Source organism: Nothoprocta perdicaria, unplaced genomic scaffold, assembly GCF_003342845.1.
Source record: "Nothoprocta perdicaria isolate Ctin4 unplaced genomic scaffold, notPer1 scaffold_347, whole genome shotgun sequence".
Lineage (NCBI taxonomy): Eukaryota > Metazoa > Chordata > Aves > Tinamiformes > Tinamidae > Nothoprocta > Nothoprocta perdicaria.
This window is the reverse complement of record NW_020455585.1, coordinates 1-15,290: the sequence shown is the minus strand read 5'-3', so window position 1 is coordinate 15,290 and position 15,290 is coordinate 1. Positions and strand designations below refer to the sequence as shown.

Here is a 15,290-nt window from a genome sequence, read left to right as displayed (position 1 = left end):
TCTTCGGTTGAACAGTAACACGCTAACCACTGGTGAAAACAGTTCCTGAAGTGACGCAGTAGGACCCTCTAGGTGCAGAACTGCAGGGTTTGGGTACATGTTTTAATCTACCTCCGAGAACGCTTTATTGCTGCATTATCCAAAGTGATCAACACTATATATTATATATAATATACAATACGTGGGCGTCTTCACGCGCACCATTCAGAGAAAAAACTTCTAAAAAGGCAATCTGGTGGACTGGGGTTTTTCGTTTGTTTGGTTTGGATGTGACTTTTTTTTTTTGGACCCTAAGAGTCTGACAGGTACATCTGGAATTTCAGCATTAAAAAAGAGGGGGAAAAAAAAATAAAGAAACAAAAAAATCAGTCAGCAGGAAAAAGGCTATTTGCATGATGCAAATACGATTAATTTGGGGTTACATTAGGTATTTACAGATAAATGAAGTGCTGATTTAAATCCCTCCCCTGTCCTCCAGCAGCCTCTTCCTTGCAGGCAAATATTTGGGAGGGAGAGGGAGACCACTGGTTCCTGGCACGTTCCCTTCCTGACCAGGACTAGGGAAGGAAGGGGCTGCAAGACTGTACAGTAATCTCTGTGATACAAACTAAGGCAGCTCTGCAGATCGGCTGGCTCAGTTTTCTCTGCTGCCAAACAGATCCAAGCCGAGCCTACAGGTTTCCAGGAACGACAGAAAAATGATTCTCTGAGATTAATCTTTAAAAAATAAAAAGAGTTCAAGAGAAACACAGTAAACACTACTCTCAGACAAAATCCTGCTTCAGAGAGTTGCAATAGGTCCGTTGGCAAGGCGTGAGCCTCCGGTGCCTCCCAAGAACACAGGAGCCAGCAGTCAACGCGCGTGGYTTCCATCCGCAGAGACCACGGCGCCTTCTGGCTGTCCTTGGAGGAAGGCAGTTTTCCAGGGCACAGGAAAGCCCCTTTGCTACTTGTCCTTCATTGATTTGCAGCACAAGGAGACCAGTCTCTAGGTCTTGCACGGCCTCCAGCACTCACTGCATCCTCCAGATGAGGCGGATGATGTAGTGCAGGAGGCGCAGGATGACGACCTGGGGGTTTCCTGCACGGTTATCCAAGAAACCCTAAAAAAAAAAGCAACAAAAAAAGAGCAGAGTAAAAGCAATTTTGATTTCAGACCTGCAGTCCCTTGTGCAATGGGCAACACAGAGAAGGTACCTTCTGCTTTGCAATTCTAGGACAATTCTAATATTGAGGTGATGATGRAAAGAGGAGCCAATGCTTAGGGAGCTCTTATTGAGGAAACACAATATACTACCACATAAACTTGTCAATGTTATTTCTGATTTTGAACTTGATTGGATAGAAAAAACATCCAAGCTTCTATTTTACGGGGACACAAAACGTATGTGGTTGTTAAGGAGGGAGGACTCCCAAGCTCTGCTGACAACAGTGCAGTTGAACATCTCCATCCCATTTCTCTTCAAAGCTGCACACTCTGCCCAACTAGTTTGATTGCATTTAACGTCCCCAGGGAGAGCTGGTGGCAAGGTTTTCCCCTGCACATAAATGGCAGTTCATGGTCCTGGTAGAGAAGAAAARCAGCAGGAAGCAACAGGGTTTTCTCCAAGTCTGTCTATGCTCTCGGCCTCAGACTGTGGTTCTTTCATCCAGGGCTACAGGATCGCTTGGTTCTCACCCTCCAAACTCTACGTTTCTTTCCAACAGGGACAAGGAACGTAAATATGGTCCTGCAGACTTGCTAGAACAACAACAAGAATGAAACCATGCAAAGAAAACCCCATACCAGCCCCAAACTCCCAACCAGCACCTTTCCTACAGSCCAATAAATGAGCCCACCAAGCTCTGGAGGAGAGGAGACCACACGCAAACCAACACCGTAGGGCTGAGGAAGAGGCTCTTCTAGCTGGTGAGGGTTAGGAGACACCTCGGGGTGCCTGGGAAGGGCAAAGTGCCAAACCAAGGGCTGCTTCACACCTCTTGTTTCACTCTGCAGCCTGGGCGAAGCTGGGAAAACGGGGAGAATTCACGAGCCACAGCCCTTATTTTAAAGATACAGGGATCACCAGCGAGGAGCATCCAACAAATAATTTGCCCCCTTTTTCCATGCATTTATTTTTAAGGTTTTTGCAAAACAGAAGCGCCGACGTCACCCTCTTTCCTTCTCTATTGGTGAAACAACTCGATTCAGGCTACGTTGCTATGTTTAATATTGCAAAATYACGGCCACGGGTGCCCTGGGTAAGAGGTGGCACCAAGATGCAAACTTGCAGAGCAGAAATCAGGGTGTTTTACACCAGGAGGCAAACTCTTCCCCTCCGCTAAGCYGAGAGCCAGAGAGCAAGGCGAGGGAAAAACAGAAAAAATAACAGGAAAAAAAACAGAAAACTCTAAAAAAGTCACAACAAAAGCACCCAAAAGTTATTAATAAGGTTGTGGAAATAAATGAGGCAGCAAAAAAACAAGAGGAGGCTTTTCTGCCTCGCCGGGCGGCCTGGTCCCGTGATGGGTGGAGAAGACACAACCGCGTTGCCCAAGGTCATGAATTCTCCTCAGCCTCTGGGTTACGGAGCAAACCAGGAGGAACCCAACGGCCCAAAGCGAGTGAGCCAAAACACAGGGAGGAAACCCCACGGTTCGCAGCGCTAAAGCAGCCCTGACCTGTCCAACAGCTTTGCCTCGGGCAGCAGGCGCCTCTTGGGCACCGTTGTTGGTTCCCCATTTCTTGCCTTAGGAGATAGCCTTGAAAGGCAAGTTAAGCCCACGGGGAACAATGCTTGGGACTTGGATCGGAGACCTGCAGAAAGGTCATGTTCCACAACTGGCTTCTCCAGTCCTCTCACCACCTGGGCAGGAGTGATACGGTGACTCAGGAAGAGCAAGAATGGACCCCAGGTTCCTCGTTTCAACGGGGGGAAAGAAAGAAAGCAAAAAAATCCCATCCCAAGGAACTCCAAGGAGCTTCCATAGGTGACTAGAAGTACAAGAGCCAGGAGATGCAACCCCGAGAACCATCTCACATCTCCACAATCACCTACGACAGCTACTGAGGAGCTTTTTCCAGAGTCCACAGCACCAAATTCAGCTCCCAAACCCGGCACATGCAGCAAACACCCCTCTCACACCCGCAAGGAAAACAAGTGCCAGGGTGATGACTTGGGAAAAGGGGAACCCCCCCCCCCCCTCCTCCCCAAAGTTCTCCTTCAGCTGGTTCAGGGATAAGACAAGAAATCRAGTGCAGATCATACAACCCATTAGCAGAAATTATTCAGCACCCATCCCTCAAACAGATGTTTTGCTTTTCCATGAAAGGACTGCWCGCTGCACGAATAACCGGGTGTTTTGCAGCAAGAGGAGCAGGTCTGGATGGGATGCAGGTTATCTCCAGCTCGTTACAGCCTGGGCTTCCKGCTCTATTGGAGAGATTTGCTGAGGAAGGGAGGAGGGCTTAGAGCAAAAGCTGTGCCAGAGAGCAGAGCAACGTTTTGGCGAAGCTCCCTGCACACAGCACACGTAGGCAGGCAGCTGGACATGCTCATGGATGAATGAGAACGGAGCAGGCTGCTCAAGGCCAGCACACACACGGGAAGAAAGCCCTGGAGAGAGGAGAACAGCTCAGGTTGCTCCTAAAGACAATCCGAACTAAGAGCTGAGGAAAGGCTTTCTCTTGCGTCAGAGGCACAGGCAAACGAAGCATTGCCCTCTCCACTTGGGAGATAAAAAATAAGTATTCACAAGGAGACAAAGCCAGAGAGAAGCAGAACAGGGCAGCTAGAGATGACCTGGACCCCGTTTTGGGGGAAGGCTTCTGCTGGACAACAACTGCCGTGTGAATTCGTGAAACGGTGAGGAAATAAGCGGCGTGACTCATGATTTGGGGAGGACAGATAAAGATCCAGGCAGTCAGCTTTTCCTCACCGGCGCTCCCGCGTAACCGGCTTCTGACTGATGGCAGACGAGCGAAAGGACGAGCTGGTGGACTGGAAACCACACGCACCAACACGCAGCCATTAATAACGCCAGACAGGTGGGTTCCTTGCTAACTTTGTTCTTTCTGGAAACTGCTGTTGCTTCATTTCTCTTTGCACTGATTTGGGGTGAGGGGAGGTGGYAGTTCCACCTATTTTTGTTGCAACACAAATGCTCCAAATAGACGTCTCTTAAAAAACCAGCAGTCTCAGGCTCTTTATCAAAGCAAAAAGCAGTCAGTGATCAGACTGTATTTCATATTTGTGACTGAATTTTCCACCTAAACGATCGTGAGGAAGCAGCAGGTGGTTCCTGCTGCATTAACATGCTGCCCATGTCCAAAACCCTGTCACCTCCTCCCTGCATGTGACTGCTCCCCAGTTCCTGTCAGGGTGCCCTTTCCAATGAACTTCTCATTCCAAAAAAATATACCAAAATATAAAACTTTTAGAGGTTGTTTTAGCTTTTTCCAAGTTTTTCCTCCTTATCCACAACTTCAGACATAATCCAGCAAGAGCGTGTTCTACTGGCTCCCAACGCTGTGAATAAAACCATGTATTTTACACAGAAAAGCTCCAAGTCCTGATTCAAAGGTTATTCTGAATTTCTTCAATGACGCTGTAATGGCAAATGACTCCTCAGCACAGGCAGCACACCCGTACACCCAAGCACACACAACCACCCACACAACTCCTCATACACCCGAGTGAATGAAACACTTGCTACAGAACTCACTTCCAGTCCCTTTTCGGGACTGCACAGCAGGAAACGGAAAAGAAAAACCTGCAAGTTACCCTTCTCGGACAATAGGAGGCATTGAACTCATCACCGATGCGCCGCAGCTCCTGTGCAATCCAGATTTCTGGCTGTATATCTTCTGCTACCGAGTGAGACCGCCACCTGGAAGCTGCACAGGAAAGAAAAAAAGAAAACAGAACATTTGAAAACACAGCAAAACTAATGGATTTTTGCTAGGCCTGATAGTCTAGGAACAACTTTGTCTTTTTTTTTTTTTTTAATACAAATCTCAAGAGTTCTCCAAGCACCTGATGGTGGGACTGGTGTAACCTGGAGCAGTTTCTGGGGGTGCCACCTCAGCCCAGCTCTCGCACCCAGCCCCGAGCTGCCACTGCTCTTGCTCTGAGCTGCCAAAATGCCTCAAGTTGGGTTTAAGCGTGGAAACACACTGCAAGAGAAGTCCCTGCATGCAGCACAGCTGGGAAGTACCTTCCCTGGAGAAGCAGAGCTGCAAGCTCACCATGCTTTGCTGGGAAACGATCTGCTCAAGTGCATGCCGTGGGCTAGCCAGTGTGCTTCCCACCCTCAGGCGTAAGAACCTCTCCTAAAAGTTGAGCCCATCCAACCAGAACCTGTCCCTGCATCTTTTAATGGCAACGATGCTTGCATGGCACCGCGGAAACTCCATGGGGACATGAAGGACACGGGCTCGCAAGGGAATGCTACGGGGAATTACCATGAGGACCTCCACCATTGGGTCAACTTACCCACCAGCTGAGTCAGACTGAATGGTATTTATGCTCCAAAGTGAAATTTCCACTGCGGGGGAAATGTGGAGGAAGCAAACGGTTCAAGGACGACTTCCCTCAGCTCCCTCAGAGCCACAAATACCCCTCCACCTGGGCACCTTGTTAATGGACACGTCAAGCATCAAGTACTTCACATCTCATTGCACAAGGCAAGAGCAGAACGAGCGTTCATTCAGCTTCCTCTTGTACTTCTCCAAGCACTGCTCTGCTCTGAAACAGCCCAGGACAGGCTGAAGCAGCTCCAACACGTGCCCAGATGGGGTTCTGCTCAGATCGGACACAGGTCAAGTGATGTGGGCAAAGATTTGCCTCCAAATTGCAGAAAACAGCCTGAAATCCCAGACTTGGACAGCAGGAAGAGATTAATCTGTGCAGCTCCAAGAGGGCAGGTGGCCACGGGGCACATCCGAGATGAAAACCAGCCCCTCCAATTCCCACACAGGTAACTCCTACTCTCCGGTTTCTTTTCTCAGCTAAACCACCTCTTTCTGCCCTTCACAAATGGTTCTGTTTTCTTGCAGGCACAGCAGTAATTTCTGCTCTAACCGTACCAGCCCTCTGCCTTGAGAGTTTAAGTGAATTCTCACGTTTCTTCCTCAAATAGCTCTGACTCCAACAAAGAGAGGAAAATGACTGCTCTCGTCGTGCTAAGCAAGCCACAATTCGATTTACACACACAGGAGCTGCTCTCAGAGCAACCCGAAGGACTTCTCGTCTCTGCTGAAGAACTGGAACTTTCTTCTTCTAAATATTACGCTTCCAGAGTTTAAATAGAAAACAAGGCAGACCTTCAAAACCAGTTCAGAAAACAGAACTGGGCTTACAAAAGAAAAAAAAAAGAACTAACACATCAGTTACGCTCAACTGTACATACCCAGCCACTCCAGTTTCCATTTYAAGAAGTTTCTAAACGACTGATAAAACCAGTGCACGACCACTGCAGGTATGGGAGGGAGGAACCAAGAGCCTGGGATGCATCCAGGGCTCCGCACGTTGCCTGAGCCACCCCTTCCCTTGCTGGCAAACCCAAGCTTGGAGGCTGGGCGAGCGTTGTGGAGCCCTCAACCAAACCCAAACGCCACACAAAACAGGCGCGTTTCACAAACTTGGCCCCAAAGCCCAAGAGGGAATCGCAAGGGAATAYACTGAGCTTCCAATCTCAAAATATCCACAGGATTAGTAGGGCAGTTTAAAAAAAAATATATATTAAATAAGTGTCTGGCTCCAAACTGACTGGAAAATTTATTTCCGAGCCAAACGAGGGCTGCTTGGCTCGGAGCGCTGTTTTGTTTTCACGCTGTAGTAGCGGGAGAGGAGTGTCCCGGGAAGGCCGGGGCAGGCGCCACCGGATCCACATTTCATTCAGCAAAGCCCTCGCCCGGCTCCGCGGCGGAGACGCTAATCCCGCTCGGAGACGCGAATCCCGCTCGGAGACGCGAATCCCGCCGCGCCCGAGGCGGGGTGACCGGCAGGGCCCTCGCGGGCCTGCACCGGGCGACAACCCCTCCGGCGGTCGAGAAACTCATATCACGGCGCCGTGGTTGAGAGCGAAATCGGGCTGAGGTTTTCAGAGAGGACTTTCTGCGGCGCCGCCGCCGGGCCGCGCGCGTTCAAAGGGCGGCCAGTCATACCGGGCGGCAGAAGGCGGCGGAGGAACTTCCCGAGCCCGCCCTGCGCTCGCGCCGCCATGCCAGGCACAGCACGACGCGGCGAGGAGAAACAGAGAGAGAAAATAGGGAGGACAAATCCCTGCCAGGGACATTTCGGGACTCGTTGTTGCTACGATCGCTGGCGGAGAGGACCCCGTTTCCTGTAGGCCAATGGAGAACTTCAAGGCTTATCCAGGTAGGAAACGCTTTCCTAGATGTACACAACCCAAGCGAGTCATATGGGTTCAACCAGATCCATGAGACTCGCTTAGGTTGTGGTGATGGCTCTGGGTCGGGCACGGCTCTTGGGAAGCGAGGAGAAGGCATCGTGGCAGCCAAGGGGCCACGAGCTGCGTGGGCACCTCAAAACACACCCCTTTGCTCAGGACAAACCCTCTTGCTGCTGCCCCAAGACCAAGAGCCAGCGCTCTGCTCGCCAAGCTGTATCCCAGCAAGATGCCACCTCTCACCCTTCTCTTCAGGCATCAAATACACCCCAAAACCTAGGCTGAGCACCAGGACGAGCAGCCAAGACATGGAAAGATGCCTTGGGAGAAAACCTCCTTCTCCCAAGCATGTCCTTGGAGCAGCCAGCAAGCTGCTGACAAAGGYCACCAGTGGCACACGGCTCGGACGTGCACGGATGGGGCTGCTCCAGCGCACGGCTCTGCCCGAGATCGAAGGGATGAGACGCTTGCCCTTCCACGTGAAGGGACACTCGCCAACAGGCCCACGAGCCAACGCTGTGCCCTTGAAGTCTATGCCTGAAGTGCCGCTCAGTTGGGGAAAGGTGAAAGAAGAAGGGGCAGAAAATAGGTTAGGACAAGAAAGAGAATACAGAAAAAGAAGTAGAAAAGCAAAAATGTCAGAAGAGACAGATAAAAAGAACAAAGGAAAAAGGGAAAAAAATGTCAAAAAGCAAGAGGAAAAAAAATAGGGAGAAAAGCAAAGTTGACTCTTCAGTCAACTCTTCAGATGACAGGAGGAATAGAGATCTAAGCTAGGTGCCAGAAACTAATGACAAGCCCTTTGGCTAAGGCCTGGCAGGTCGAGCCTGCCCCAAGCTCAGTGGGAAGGGGCAGGCTGCTGCAGTGGGGWAAAGAAAAGGGAGAAAGGGAGGACAGGGCTGGAAGAGCCTCAGAGACACTCAGGCACTAAGGCTGGACATACTGTGAAGCAATTCTCTCACCACGCACAGGTCTCGATTGGACCCGGGAATCTGGGACTCCCATCAAGACCACTCAGCTGCTGAGAAAACTGGGGCCACCCCAGTGCYCCAAGCAGCCACCATCATCCCCAGGAGGTCTATGTCTTGGGTGCACCCCATGGAGCCACCAGCACCCCCAGGAGATCTAGGAAAGCTACTYCTCAGGTGCATCCTGAGCAGCTTCCTTCCACCTGCAGGTCTGAGTCCCATCTAGAGGCTGGCACCACTATCAAAACCCCTGGGCCATGCTTTGGATACAACTTTTTTTCTTTTCTCTTTTTTTGGCTTGTATCTTCCAAGTTTTGTAATCCAACCCCCCTTCACGAAAACCTCCCTGCAAAAACACTGGAAAATGGCCTCARATGAAACAGCAGGTTATACCCACGAAGCTCAAGGAGAGAACTAGCAGCTCCGAAACGGCACGTTCCGAAGAAAAACGTATCAAGTAACGCTAACGAAAGGGCTCCCACCGTGTCCCACTTTCCACCGCAAGGGCCTGCTTCCAGCAGCCCGCAGCTCCACCAAAGCGGCTCTTTGGGCTGCGGCTCCCCCTTTCCAGCGCCGGCCTCTGGTTTCACACCGCGCGTCAGATGGGTCCCGTTCCAAGAACAAGATGAGACGCACAGAGGCTGGCCGTAAGAGCTGGCCGCGCGCGCCAGACCTTCTGCTGAGAAACTCTAGCACCTCCCTACTTTGGAGCAGGTCCTTCAAAGTTGGCGGTGAGGAAGCAGAGAAGCATTAGRCATCAGCAAAGGACACTGGTGTTTAAGGCACCCACGGTCCTGCCAGCACTGGGGAGGGAAGAGCAACATCAAAGGCAGGAGCCCAGCGACCTCCCGAAGGGAAGGAGGGCATCACCACTCTGGGCATACACACATTTTGCAGCTTCTTAGTTTAAGGTTTCCCCATTCAATTCACTTTTCTGTTACAACCTCAGGGTTTTCCCCAGCTCTTTCATGTTGAGTTTAGATGTAAGCACTCTTGGCCCGCTCCATGTCAAGCCACGGGCGTTATGTAAGGGTTTACCAACACGGTTTTATTCACAACAGCCAGCTCACTATCATCATTATTTATTTTCACGCAGGTTGTTGCCTCCTCTGCTGGAGGAAAAGCAAAACAGTCGCGCAGCRACTATGAAAACTTCACACTTCTTTCCCCTCTTCTGAAGGGCAGGAAAACATACCAAGATCAGAATAGCACAGAGGAAACTAATTTACAAATCACTTCTACGCACCTGCTCCAAGTACCTCCAGGAAAAACACGCACAAAGCCTGCACGTGCACCTCCTGCTCTTGCAGATAAAGCTGCTCCTTGGGAAAACATGAAAAGCGTTGAGCAGCTCCCATGAAGAGCCAAGGTCTGCGGCTCTTCTAGCACCTCTGAAGGGCTGTTTTCTTGTCTCAGGGTGTTTTATCCCAAGTGCTTTCACTGCTACTGCTCTGCATGGGACCCACCACTTCTACCACATTTTTCTTGAATCTTTAAGGCCCCTTCTGGTGACCAGGAGAACTTCCTGGGTGCGAGTCCTTCAGCTCGGTTCAAGCTGGATTGGGAAGATACTTTCTGGACAGAAGGGAAGGAGGATCACCAAAACACAAGTGGACAGGACATTTCTAGTGAGATGGGAAAAGCTGGTTCGAGCTATGAAAGCTAAGGTATTGACTAGTCTGAAGTTCAAGCATCGGCTCCAGTGACACAACGAGACTGCAGAGCATCAGTTCCCTAGAAAGGCTGGAGGGACAAATGAAAAACATAACCCCAGGACAGGCTGGTGCGTTTCTCTCACTTTGTTTGAATGACAGAGATCCAAAAGCATGAAAACCCATCTCCTCCATCATTCCTCAGGAGAATGTAACATGAGGATGTCTCTCCTAGCATCAAATCTCCAGCATTACCTCTTTGATTCATTAGGGACTTCTCCACAGTCCTGCCAAAGCCAAGTAAGCTCACCACTGTTCCTCCTTCACTCACCCTCAGAAGCATCTCTCCTAATACACCGAACCAACCTCGCACAGCAAGCTGCTCTATATCCTTTATCCAAGAACACCTCTTTGTTGCTTCATTTCTCTGAGAAATGAAATTAAGTGAGAGGCAACAGAAGGCTTTTAAAAGTGGACTCTACCATAGCAAATTGGACCTTCTCACATACAAAGCTGCAAGTGAGTCCTTGCAACAACTCACCCTGCAAGCGAGGAGTCCAAGGTCTCCTTTCTTGTCACTGTGAAATTCACAGACTCACAGAACAGTTGAGGTTGGAAGGGACCTCTACAGATCATCTAGTCCAACCCCTGTTCCAGCAGGGACACCCACAGCACGTGGCACAGGGTGGCATCCAGGTGGGTTTACATTCTTCATTTCACGTCAAGATTGTTGTCCTGGCTCCTCTTTCCAACTTCTAAATAAGCTACCAACACATACATAAAAAAAAAATAAAAGCTGAAATTGCCCTGAATCCTCTTTTACACGAGCCCAGTGGCTGGCAACAGTCCCAATGTCCCTCATCTTGCAGCAGAGCCAAGCAAGGCTCCTGGGTGCTGAGCACCCCATCTGCTCGAGCACCTCAACCCCGCCTGGGCAAGCAGGGACATCTGTGATGGAAAATCCTCAGCCGAGACTCTGGCAGAAGTTGCCTCAAAAACGCGTTCTCAGCTTTGCAGCATTTAGCAGGTCTKCTCCTCTTAACTACGGGGTCTGCAACGGGGTCTGCAAATCGCCCGACGCACTCAACTGCCCGCAACACGGCTGGGAACCCAACTTGCTTGGCCGACACCTGAAGCACTCGCGCTCTGCCAGCAGCCCGCTCGGAGCGAGGGAACTGCTCCAAGGAATTGCAACCTGCCTGTAGCCCGCGGCGYTCCGAGCGCTCCGCATCCTGCCAGAAACGGTGTTTCCTGCAGCAATTAGCACTTGCTTGTGCAACTGCAGGTGTTGGACGACTCTGGAGCTGGGATGTTCTTACAGCTAGAAGGCATCACTGAATTCCCTCGCTCGGCTCCTCCGCCTGGCTGTGGAGCAGGGTCGTTTCCAGCTTTTTGTTGGTATTTGGACTTCTGGTAACTTCAGCGAAGGTTTTAGAAGGCAGTTTGGGAGCAGAGTGGGAACCTGCTCCTCAGAAATGCTCTACAGCTCCTCACAAGGGAGGCTAAAAACCCTGCTCTGCTGTCATGCCCTGGACACACTAACTGTTCCTGCTCACAGGACACTTCCATTTACTATTAAATGCTGCTTTGCTTTTGCCTCCTGGAGAAGTTCTTCATCTCACAGCCTGCACCTTCAGTGCACTATAGCGTCCCATCCCTCCCCACCCACGGTCCAGAAAAAAAAGACCCACCTGATTTTAAGAGTGCCTCTCGTCCCAGCAAAGGTATGCAGAAAAAAAAAATAAACAAGAAGACAGCATTGGTTTCCTTAGGGAGGAATTGATTCCAACGGGCTAGGGGCACCAAGGTGCATCATACTGCAAACACAAACCTTGGCCCCTGCCTTCACAGAATCACTGAATGGTTGAGGTTGGAAGGGACCTCTAGAGATGATCTAGTCCAACCCCTGCTCCAGCAGGGACACCCAGAGCACAGGGCACCCGGTTGCATCCAGGTGGGTTTGGAAGATCTTCAAAGGAGGAGACTCCACAGCCTCCCTGGGCAGCCTGTKCCAGGGCTCTGGCACCCTCACAGTGAAGAAGTTCTTCCTCACATGGAGATGGAACTGCCCGGGTTTCAACTTACACCCATTGCCCTTTGTCCTGTCACTGGCCACCACTGAGAAGAGCTTGGCCCCTTCCTCCCTACATTCCCCCTCCATGGATCAAATGGATCCCTTCTCAAATGGATCGGATCCCTTCTCAACCTTCTCTTCTCCAGGCTGAACAGGTCCACCTCGCTTCGTCTTTCCTCGTAAGACAGATGCTCCGTCTACCCATGCACCACCCTTAACCACAAGCAACTGGTGCTCCTCTAATACCTATGACCAGCCTATGACCAGCTCTGGGCAGTCCTAGCACAGACAGGACCACGCAGCACCTTGGAAAACAGCAGCTCTCGTCCAGCATTCCAGGGCCATGGAACCGAGGAACGCGTTCAGACATCCCGTTACACCTACATAACTGAAAATCAGCACTTCCTCAAGAGACATTAGTGAAAAAAGTGCCAGCTACACGGGASAAATCAATACTGTTTTGAGGTGCTGGACAGACCTGATGAAAGGTTTCTTAAATCTTCGTTTTCTCATTTGTAAAGAAGAAACCCTTAACATCTGCTTCCACAACACCTCAAAGCCCTGCAGAGTCACAGCAGTTACTCCAACAAACCATTAAAACCCCCTTTGCAATGCTTTCCAAGCCTGCTCTTCCCTGGGAACTTGTAAGACTTGGTCCTCCACTCCTTGGATCCGAGCCATTCCCATGGAATCCATGGGACATCATCCCCCAGATCCTCCTCCAGCTACTTCTGAACCCTTTCCCTACCCCTTCCTCGAGGCGAGCCGAGCAATAAGGCACATTCTGGGACCTGTGGTCCCCGAACAAGGATAAAATCGCGCTCCAGTTCCACGTTTCTCGCTTAATCATGTTTGAAAGTAGCCAAGGGTCTCATTTAAGGAGCTGGCGTATTTTTCCAGTTGCTTATAGTTGTTTAGGATGATGCCCCTAGCAACAATAACAGAACAAAGACTCGACTAAAACCATCATTTCAGCAGCAGGCGCAGAGCTCTCCATAGGGATGGAAAAGCGCAGGAACTTAGGGAAAACTTCAATTTCTGTCTGCAGTACTGGCAAAAAAAAAAATGTTATTTTGTGCTAAAAATATAGCTGTGACCATCCTCACTGAAGAACCCTGGTATCCTTGTCTAGTAATTCTACGTGTGTTTTCTACACAAGGTTGTGAAACCAGCATTAAGCTGTAATTACTGCAATAATGTCAGAAAATCTTTCCTACGGGCATATTACAGTAAGCACTTTGCAGCTGTAACCACAGCCATTAACTATAAAAAAAAAAAGATGTTTTGATCACATAAAGCTCAAAGCTGATGTTTGTTATTCACCAAGAAACGGTATCAACAGAAGTCCCTGCATGGAGGTACCCAGCACCCTTCGCTATTGCCACTTTCTTAGCAATAAGCTAAGCAACCTTAGCAAAAAGAAGGACTTTCTTAGCAGTCCCTTTCCTGATTAAGTGGGATTAATCACACGAGCAGGATGACATCAGTGCAGCATTTCAAGAAGCTCGCCAYAGTCGGTGCTTTTTCCATCACCAGAGGCTTCATCTCGAGCCTTTACCTGCTCAGCCACATGTAAACAACCCCCGAGCAGCTACGGACGACGCTGTCAAACACCAATTAGGGGCTCAGGAACGGAAACGGGAGCTCTGTGACCCTGGCCACAGCAGCGYGCTTAAAAACAAACGCGTTAAATCTCACCGTGCAAGCAAGCCCGCGCGCCGTGCACGGCACACGCCGATGACGAAGCAGGAGTCACCTGCTGCCACTAACCCGCCTCGCTTCCCCCAAGCAGAAACCTACCTATTCCTCTCTGAATCCAGCCGAAAATTAAAAAATAATTAAAAAAAAAAATTAAAAAGGCAAAGAAAGCCACGTTTGCTGGCAGAATTCAGGTAACCTTTGGGCATTTAAAGCCCCACGTGGCAATGGCAACATCTCCCAAGGTTTTGCAGCCCTCCCGCACGTATCCTAACCACCTCGCTGGCTTCATTTGCAGGGGGGGGACACAGAGGAAAGAAAATCTCGGAGCGGAGCACAGTTTAAAGCATGAAATTGAAACACTGGACACACAAAAAGAAAAGTCATCATCTCAAAAGCAGCTGTTTGAAATCAAACCGCATCCAGCACGTTAGTCTCCTACTAGGAAGCTGCATCTCCACGGGTATCTATTTCACACTGTCAAGGTGGAGAGACCTCCGTGCCGGGTTCCAAGCAAGTAAATAAATGAAAGCCTTTAGGTCCATCTCAAACGCCCCAAAGGCCACGTTTTGAGAGCAGCTTCTGGGCAGCTCTCCCACCTCTGGGCTCCCTGTCCCACGCTGCTTCTTGGGATGGTGTTTGGGGCATGGAGCAAGGAAGTCTCTGGCTTCACTGTCCCACCTCCCACCCCTTCCTTYGCTGGGCTTGCAAGCGGAGAGCACGCAGGGTACGGAGCTGGGAATGGTTTTCCCACGCTGGGGATGTCATTGGTAGCATGGGGAGCCGTCACCTCCTCCCGTGTAGGGATGTGGGTGTCCCGGGGCAGCGCGGTGGGCAAGGGGATGGGATCACCACGGATGCGCGGGATGGGATCACCATGGATGTGCGGGATGGGATCCCCACGGATGCGYGGGAKGGGGCTGCYGCGGATGCGTGGGAKGGGATCACCACGGATGCGCGGGATGGGATCCCCACGGATGCGTGGGATGGGGCTGCTGCGGATGCGCGGGATGGGATCCCCACGGACGCGTGGGACRGGATCACCACRGATGCGCGGGATGGGRYYRCSRCRGATGCKCGGGATGGGRYYRCSRCGGATGCWCGGGATGGGATCACCACAGATGYRYGGGATGGGATCACCACRGATGYGCGGGATGGGRYYRCYRYGGATKCGCGGGATGGGATCCCCACGGACGCGCGGGAYGGGATCCCCACGGATGCTCGCGGCGCAAAGCCGGGATGGAGCGGGGCACCCGCCGTGTCCCCCCCGCCGCGCCCCCGCTTACCCATGGCGCTCAGGTAGTGGTTGAAGGCTTGGCACGGCGGGCTGGGCGTCTGCGTGGCCTTGTCGCAGCTCATGGGCGCGGGGCTGCGCTCCGCCTCGAAGGAGAAGTATCCGCTGGAGGAGCGCGGCAGCAGCGGCGAGCGCCTCACGAAGAAGAAGAGCGGCGAGCGCGTGGCGAAGGGCCCCGGGCTGGCGGGGGGCGCCACGGGCGGCTCCGCCTC

General features: G+C 51.2%; 1 protein-coding gene across 1 annotated transcript; it reads right to left on the bottom strand.

The window, feature by feature from the left end:
• Window positions 1-563: 563 nt before the first annotated feature.
• BCL2L11 (BCL2 like 11) lies at window positions 564-15,287 on the bottom strand (the record flags this gene model as incomplete). The annotated part of the gene is made up of 3 exons (XM_026044023.1): window positions 564-1,103; window positions 4,764-4,876; window positions 15,071-15,287. Coding segments are annotated over 3 exons (420 nt in total), but the record flags the coding sequence as incomplete, so codon positions are not given.
• Window positions 15,288-15,290: the final 3 nt, after the last annotated feature.